This window comes from Poecile atricapillus, chromosome W (genome assembly GCF_030490865.1).
Source record: "Poecile atricapillus isolate bPoeAtr1 chromosome W, bPoeAtr1.hap1, whole genome shotgun sequence".
NCBI lineage: Eukaryota > Metazoa > Chordata > Aves > Passeriformes > Paridae > Poecile > Poecile atricapillus.
This window is the reverse complement of record NC_081288.1, coordinates 21,018,936-21,028,057: the sequence shown is the minus strand read 5'-3', so window position 1 is coordinate 21,028,057 and position 9,122 is coordinate 21,018,936. Positions and strand designations below refer to the sequence as shown.

At 44.2% G+C, this 9,122-nt stretch overlaps 1 protein-coding gene across 1 annotated transcript in view; it reads right to left on the bottom strand.

The window, feature by feature from the left end:
* Positions 1 to 3,491: 3,491 nt before the first annotated feature.
* The window catches only part of LOC131591725 (protein O-mannosyl-transferase TMTC1-like), a 134,561-nt gene continuing 128,930 nt past the window's right edge, over positions 3,492 to 9,122 (bottom strand). Inside the window, exon 20 of the mRNA XM_058862711.1 lies at positions 3,492 to 8,558. Within this exon, the coding sequence (XP_058718694.1) occupies positions 8,418 to 8,558 (141 nt within the window). The 3' untranslated portion in view covers positions 3,492 to 8,417. The remainder of the gene's footprint in view (positions 8,559 to 9,122) is intronic.

Genomic DNA, 9,122 nt, shown 5'->3' with positions numbered 1-9,122 from the left:
AGATGTGAAGATGACTGGTCTGCAATTACAATATAATGGATTATAAAAGGGCTGGCAAAGAGACCCTCTTATATCATTATCCCTGCCCATTAAGAAGTCTTCAGCAAGGCTTGTGAAGCTGGTCTTGCATTTAAAGTACAGAAACCAACCAATGTGACTACTAAAAGTGATGGGACAGTTGCCAGGAAGCAGCACTGTGTCTCCTCCTGCCTCAGAAATGTTTCTCTGCATGCCTGCTTAGGTGAGCAGAGTCTTTTAAAGACAAACCCGTTTATAATTTGTGGCTTAGACACCTAGAAGAACCATGGTAGCATGGACATTTCCACACCCTGGACCAGACTTGGAAAGCTGTGCAAAAAGGACTTTCCTCTCCTGAGTGACCAGAATTCAATGACTCGAGGATAAAAGAGATGGTGTCTGCCTCTCCTCCCCTTTCCCAGAGAAGAGGGCAGCACACAGCAGCACAGACCTGCCAGGGCTGCCCTCCAACTCTGCCAAAAAACTGGTCTCAGCTGCAGAGCATCCTCTGGGCTCTCCTGGTCAGTGGGACAAACTCCACACACACATAACTCTTCAGGCTACATAGAAGACATGAAAAAATAATGTTTCTCTGTGAGACAAGATCCCACATGCTCAAACACATTATCCCAGGCTCTTCTGGCAGGTAGGGAATTAATGAGACAAATCCCAGGTGCCACAGCTTTCCTGACTCCAGCTTGAGCTCCAAGCTGAAGGCAATTACATGGAGATAAATGAAAACACAGAGAAATTGTAATTCTTTATAAGAAGCTGATGTGTGCAAAGCTGAGGTCTCCTGTGAGGTACTTCCATGATGTGTGTGCACAGCCATAAAAAAAATAAATTTAGATTTCATCCAGTAGCCTAATTATTCTCAATGAAATTCAACTGGGACTAACAAAATTAAGTAAGAAGTGCATCAGGTTGCAATGACATCACCAGACTACTCAAAGTTTATTTTTAAAAGCTTCTATGCCTTAAGTGCCCTGGGGTACTTAACCTGTACCATTAAAGTCATCATGAAAGATGTTGTCTCTGAACTGAACTGGCCCAGCCCTCGGTCTTGGCTTTGGTCTGAAACACACCCCAAGGAAACACAGCTTTCTTACATCACTTCTGGCACCAGCTGTGCCTTAGGAACGTGGACAGTGAGCATGGGGACAGTCTGACTTAGGGACAAGCTGGGTCTGATTAAGTCTTAGATGCTTCACTGAACTGTGCAGTTTGAGATAATCTGTGGCAATCCCATCTATGTTTTCTAGGGAAAATGCCTCCAGTTCTCACTCAGCAGTGACAAGCCTGGCAGACCCCATGTTGGGTGGGGTAGCAAGGGGGGTGCTGCTCCCCTGAGCCAGCCCAGAACACAACCATCACAACCAGGATCACACAGCAGAAGTGGTCCCAAACACCTGGGACACAAAGAAAAAAATTAACTGCAATTTCTCCCACCAGCTGGAGGTCTGCTTTTTCTATGCCACTGAACTGGACCAAACTCTCCCTTGTCCTTGGTGCTGACTGGCTTTTCCAACAAGAGACTCTGGTGATTATTGTTATTGCTGTAAGCCCACTAGTGAAGCAGAAAATAAACTTTATCAAGGTGGTAAATGATGGAGAAAACACCATTCCCTTAGGTGGTGAGACAAATAACATCAGCAGCAGAAGGACCTGCATCATACTGGATCAGAGTGGGAGGAATGGCAGTTAGCTGGTTATCCCACCTCTTGCCTCAGCAGGACATGTTTTTAGCACTGGCTTCATTGTCAGGAGCAAGCTACTCTGATCATCATCATTCTCCTGCCTGGCTTGAACCATTCCACAACCTATCTGATGCTTATTTCCCCTCTCTTACCCAAAAGACATACATTTTCACATGGGTGTAGAACAGACCAGACAGGGAGTTATGGATACACTAACCACTGCAGGAGGATGTGCAAGAAGGGTTGGACCTGGTGCCCCAGGGAGAGCAGCTCTCAAACTCAGCAGGACCAAGCTATTTGTCTTTCTTGTGTAGCCAAGGGACCACATGGCAGCTGGGCAGCCTGCCCAGGAATGGGTCACTTCCCTCAGCAGCCAAGCAGGGCTGTGGTGAATAGCACCTACACAGAGAGGGTACCAAAGTCTCCCAGTCCCCACACAGCTACAGGAAAGGCAGCCCAAAAATCACTCACCAGGGCAAATACACCAAGGCCTGGCACAACCTGTGGTAACTGACTGGCTGCTTTCACCTTTCTGGCTCCTCAAAAGGGCAGATGACACCAACGCTCACTGCCGTAGTCCCTGCACTGGGGCACATCTCCCCACAGATCGTGCACAGGATTCACCACACAGAAGAAGGCACACAAGCAGAGAGAAGTCCTGCTTCCACCACAGCTCAGGAAAAGTAACCAGTGCTGGAGCCCAGGCCATACTCCACCTCTCACAGGAGGAACAAATCAGCTAATGAGCCCTTTTAATAGCTATGGGGTCAATCAGCATTAGCAGCTGAGGCTGCAGGGCTGCAACACAGGTGGGTTTGGAGGCTCTCCAGCTGTGTCTCACCTGGGGATCCCGGCTCCCTGGGCTCTCCTGTTTGTAGTTTACTGCCTGTTTCCATGGTCAGCAGCTGGATCTAATGTCCCCCCTCACCGCTGCCACCAGAGCAGAGCTGAGGTGCCTCAGGCCTTGCAGGGGACCTGGGTAGAGGCTTCATTGTTGGGATCTGGGAGAACTTCAGGGTGTACAGCCTGACTTTGGAGAGTGCAATTCCCCTCCATGCTACAGAGCATTTTGGATACACCAGGATGGCAGGAAACACCATGGCATGTGCTCAGGGCTTTTGATTCTCTTTCAGGTCCATTTTCAATAGAGGTGTTTATCACCATTATTATCCCAAGTGAGCTGAAACCCTAGAAGCATGCAGAACCATCTGGGAATGTGTGCCAAGAAGAAGGGATTTACAACAAAATTAGTTTATTTTTAATCTCAGGTTTTTTTCTCGTTGCACTCTGTAGATTTGTTTGACACATTCCTGACAGAGGCATAAAGCCTGACATAAAGAACTTATGTCAGTATAACATGTCCAATCATCAAACCTGTGTGAGCACTGGCCCACCTCTTTTCTCATGCTCAGGCTCCAAAAAATGCCTGCTCCAATATTTTTATATGCCCAGACTCAAACACATATGCTGCATAGTTGCTCCCACATGACCAATAACCTGGACTTCAGGGGAAGTAAAGTAAAATGTAAGTCAAGTGGAGTAAGAAACTAAAGCCCTTCCACCTCCAGAAGAACTTGTTCATGGCTGGTCCTAAAGAAAAAGAACAAAACCAGGCACAGCACCTACTTTTCTTACTTTTTATATAAAATAGACATTTACATACATTTTCTTCTGCAAAGACTTTGAGCATAACTCCTTGATGTGAAATCTAGCCATAAATCCCACCGTGAAAAAAGCAGACTTTGCAAATTCCTGCATCACTGACATACATCCAGCTGCTGCCAAGAGTGAATTTATTTTTAAAATATTTCTAATCCACGGGCTGTTTTCTTGTGGTTTTGTTTTTGTTTGTTTGTTTGTTTTCTTTTTTAAAAATATATGCACAGCTAATTTAAAAAAAAAAAAGATACAGAAATAAGAACCATATGAACAACAGGCAATGCAAACAACTTCTGCATGAGAGGAACACACAGCGTGACATCCACTTCAGGCAGAGATTTCTACAGTAATACAGTTGTAGAAGCCATAGCTTTTACAGAGGATACCACTGGGGGTATTTTCCAGAAGAAAAAATTTTCAGCAAGTCAGTACAAACATGGTAATGAACTTTTGCACAAAGTTATCAAGGTTACCTGAAGCAACTTTGCCACATTAAAACACCAGTGAATGCCAAGCGCTGTTTTTTGAAATTTTTTTGATTTTATTTTTTTTTTCTCTTTCGCTGCTGGGTTTAAATGTACATGAAAGCAAAATGGTGCATTTTGAAATTGCTGCAAGAGACTGAAGGTTGGGGGAAAAGCCCTCTAAGGGCTAATTTTTTTGAAAGATTGTGCATAATTGCATATATGAAAGATAGAAATTGAGCACTTGGTCAACTTAATCACATAAAGATTGAAAAGACTTAAGCATACACCAGCTGTTTCAATGAGCTGGAGGACAAGTGGGACAAAAGACCATATAATAGTATAAACTGCTTAATTAATAAATTAGACTGACAATTATCTTCATTCACCAAATATTTTATACCATATCTGGCCTGGTTTCCATAACTGTGGAGGAGCTTTCAAAGTTTTTTAGATCATTTTAGGGGTTTCCAGCCTCCCCTGCAAGTTAGGCTTTTTATTTTGAATTTTTTTTACTTATACTTCTTTCTACCCCCATGCATGCATGCACAGCCCCCTGTCCTCCTCGAGATCTCTGGAATGAAGGCCATTTGCACTGCTGCATTCACTTATGTTTGGCCAAAATAAATTGCCTGCACATTTGATAGGAAAATCTAGTCTATGTAGTCCATGAGAGAAAGAAAATTCCCCCACTGCATCATTTATCCTGGGGGACAGTAGACGAATGGAAGCAAAGAATGCTGGAATTTAAATAAGCAATAAAATGAAATCCATCAGCTGCAAATATTATTCATGGAGAAAGGAAAAAGCAACACAATTGTTATGTTTCTCATTTAGGATTAAAATGCACAGTGAGCACATGAGAATCCTGTCTAACCAGCTTTCCACTAATTCTCTGCTTTAAAATTAGTGAGCACTGAGGTTTAGCCAATGCAACTTGCAGAGAGCATGAACTCTCCCACACCAGGCAGATCTTCAGCCATTTATTAATTTGCAATCTCTGCTGACCATGCTGAGCACTGGAGCTGGCAGAAAACAATGTATTTATAACTTGTTTTAGAAGCTGTGCAATGCTAGAGGAAGAGAACGTTTCCTATGATTAATTAAGATAATATAAAGTTATCACAAGGTAAGTTGCTCCATTTATCTTTCACAATAGCATTCCATTTTGGTGGAGGTAACCCATTTCATACCATACTCCGTTCTTTTTTGCCTGCAAAGACATGATTAATGCCCTGAACAAACACAGGGCTTCAGCATGGGTGCCAACAGGGCAGGGAGTCAGTTCAGAGCTCCACAAAGGTTTAACTGCTTTGGTAGCCCATGGTCTGAGCCATTCTCCAAATCTGCTGCCAGTTTGCAGACTGTCATCCTGCATAGATGGGGTATAAATTGCTGGCTCAGGAATGTGGGGTTCATTACTGAGCTCTCCTCTCTCCATAACTACCATAAACCCAGCTCCAAAATGTGGAGAGCTGGCCTTTCGACACAGAAGTGTAAACTGGTTCAACTGGCATTAAAATCCCTGGATATGTTATCTGCCTAATTCAGGCAAGTGGATTTGCCTTGCCTTCCAACCAAACCACCTCCCTTACTGGGAACATGGTCTCATCTTTCTCCATTTTCTCCAGGTGAGACAGTGTTGCACAGATGGTAATCAATCCTTCTCCAGGATCCCAGAGGGGAGCATCCAAAGCTGTATTATACTTGTACACATACACCAGTTTTAGGAGGTCAAGATGGCTTTGATCAGGTTTTAGGACAAGCAGGAGACAGTAATTTCTACCAGGTCTCTAAGGAAAGACAAACTAAGATTTATGCTGAAGTTAAAAACATAAAACTAAGTCTTCCCCCTCACAAAGCATTGCTATAAAAAATACAACTTCTGTATTTGAAAAAATATGTTTCATTGGCCACTATTTAAAGCCACAAACTGTAGTGAGGCCTGTAGAATATATAATATTTATTTAATATATCTTTATGATGCAAAGTTTATAGTTGATAGACATTTTTAAAGGAGGCATATCTCCCCCCAACGCTACCCCCCAAGCTTCAGGTGGCTGTTAGAGCACTCTGCAGATGCCTCGTCCCTGGGGGGCTTTGCAAGGTACCACTGTCAGGGCTGCACCAAACACTGTTCTGCCAGCCCCCAAATTCACTGCACCACTGCCAGCCTGAGCACACAGGGCTTTGGGAAGCTGCCCCAAAGACACGCTCACCTTGGGGACAGGCAGAGAGCTTTCTGGTCCAGGTACCTCTGAATATCCCAGTAAGGAACCCTCTACAATCTTGCACTGGGTGCTGGGGAACTGATTGCTGTCAGAGGACATGTAAGCTTCAGTTTCCCCATCCCATGGGACTGTGCTGGCATGATGCTACCTCCTCCTGGACATCCTGGCAGCCCAGGGGTGTGCAAAGCTACTCTGCACGGCAGCCAGCAGAGCACTGAGGACCTGCAGAAATGTCAGTTCAGCCAGTCCACAGCCACAACAGTGGTGTGAAAAGACAAGAGAGGGTTGCTGACCCAGCCCCAGGAGCTCAAACCTGCCCCATGCCCCATAGAGTAGGCTGCTTGGGCTGGGAGCAGAAAAGAGTGTGACAGCTTGATTATTCTGATCCCAGTGCTCCCCTGGGAAGCTGGTTTGGAGGGGGAGAGCCCAAACACTTGTGGTGCCACCTCTTCCCCACAACAGTCTTTCACTTCTGCCCAGCTGTAGCTGGCTGGTCTCCCTGGCCAGTGGGGACCAGTCCAACCTGGTCTCAGTGGGTGTAGAGCCATGGCTCTGGCAGGTGCATAAACCCTGGAAGGGCAGACAACTGCACCTGGGCTCCCCCTGAGCTCCAAACGCAGTCAGAGTCGCATCAATAATTCCACAGTAATTTGACCACCACCCACAGAAAGACATCAGACTTTTCAAATGAAGCCAGCACATGGCTGGACCATCCCACTGAGGGAATCTGGAGCGTGCTGGGGTGCCATGGCCAGCTAAATCCAGGCACCACAGGGGTGCCTGCCACACAGGCTTTTCCTGGCAAATGTGTTTTAAGGCATTGCACACCTAACTGAACTGTGCTAATAATGCCAAACCCTGGGCTGCTGGCCACAGTCAAGCTCAAACAAAACAACTTTTCTAGCAGTTTAGTGCTTCAAGAGGAACTAACTGATGACCTACCCTGATGTCCAAACCCAAAGGCACGAAGCAGGATCCCACTAACGCTCCCTGGGAACTGGTGCAAACCAGTGGAAGCAGCAAAAGTGCTGCTGTTGCAGGGCCAATGTTGTCCAGTGTGCTCTGCAGCCACTTGCCTTAGAATCATGAGAGGGAATTATTCCAGCACATTTCATTGGTACTCCCTTTTCCTAACTTCAGACAATATGTGTCACAACGCCCAACCATGTGGCCAGCTGTGAAGGATATTGCCCAATTCATATAAAACAGAAAAAATATATTAATTATTTGATTATTATAAGTTAAATAAATAAAGCTCAAAAATAAAAGCCCCAGTTCTGAAGAGAATTTGTTTTCCCACATCAGTATTTAAAAATATAGATTTATGACTGATCAGCTACAGGTCAATTTCTGTATCTCTTAGGGGAGTGGTAGGAACACTTTGACCAAGTATTTTGTCAGTGTTATCACCATGATAAATGGGCTTTGTCACTGCACACCCATAAAAGAGCCTCCTTCGTACCTTTCCAGGCTAGGAAATGTTCCCTAATCTCTCTGTGGCTTTACTTTACCTCCTATATTTATTAGATAGGTTATTTGCTTTCCATACTGGCTACTGAGCAGGAGGACAAGTAATCCTAGAGCTTCCCGTTGCCTTTGGATGCTTCGATTTTTTTCAAGAGTAATAATTATTTGGCCTGGAGGGAGAGGGCAAAGGGTAAAGCCATATGATATTTGACAAAAGTGACATCATGAACTTGAATTGCTAGAAAATTATTGTCTGATGAGTAAAACATTCAGGCTAGGTTTTCCCTCAAAGGATCATCTCTCCTATTTGTAGAATCATCCTTCCAGGGTGATATTTAAATAGTTTCCCCTTTCTTTAGAATAATTTTCAAGTCATATTTAGAGCTGTAAAAGTGACCACCATTTCCTCAGCATTAACCCCTTGGAACCTTTTTTATGTGACCATTATGACCATCTTTCCTGTCTGCAGCACTTACAATGAAGCCCATCAGTGGTGCTCTACATGGATGAGGTGAGCCTGTGAGGAGTAATAGGAGGTGCTACTTCACCCCTGATGAATGGATGAGTGCTTTGTCTCCATGGTTTCCCTGCTGACAACCAAGATATTGAAGGTACATGTCCCGCCCACACTCCCAGTGTGACTAAAATGGGTTCAGCCTAGACAAGAATCTTGATTAAAGGAAGGTTTTCATTCATACTCCAGCGTGTCCCACAGGACCCAAGTGTCTCCTGCAACTTTGATTGAACCTAAGCATGCATTCGAAGTTTGCCTTCCTTAATTCTGGGTCCTATCAAAGTTCTTTCAGCATTACTTTGAGCAACAGGCTTCTACCACACTCTTCTCCAAGGGGTATGAGTGTCTTTCTACTGGTGACTGATTGCTATGTTTGGTCTTTCTCCTGGACTTCTTGAAACCGTTTCTCCAAGCGATCCAATTTCGCCAGGTTCTCCTTCAGCAGCTTGCTGTTTGGAACCAGTTGTAAAGCTTTCTCATAGTAATCACGGGCAGTGATGTAGCTCCCCTGCAAAGAAAATGAGCGGTAGGTCTCATTCACATTCCACACAGAATGTTCATTCTGAGGGTAAAGTGAAAACATAATACAGGGGAAACAGAGTTTAAAAAACCTGACACTGTTGGGTTACAGAAATACTTGTTCTTTATTAAATGAATCACCAAGTGCTGTTAACCTGAATTTGATGAAACTCACACAGCAAGAAATAGGTTTACATTGTTCTCTCATTGTTGCACCAGAAGAGTTAATTTTACTCAGCAACAGGATAGCTTAAGGACATCACACAATGTGACTCCTTAAGACCCAAACCATAATGATATGCTAAAGTATTCAAAAGAATAAGCAACCACACAGTAGGCTATTTCCATAATTTCATGCCAGTATTCTGCATTAAACATCTTTATTAAATTAATTAGGTAGAGAAGAACCTTAAAAGTCAACTTACGGTGACATTTTTCTAAGGTAGGTCAACAACTGAAGCAGGAAAGCTTTAGAGAGGAGCTGGTTGCTCCTTGCAGCCTGCACTCTTAAAATGAGATCTGCTCTACCAAGCAACCTGGCTGGGAATTCTAG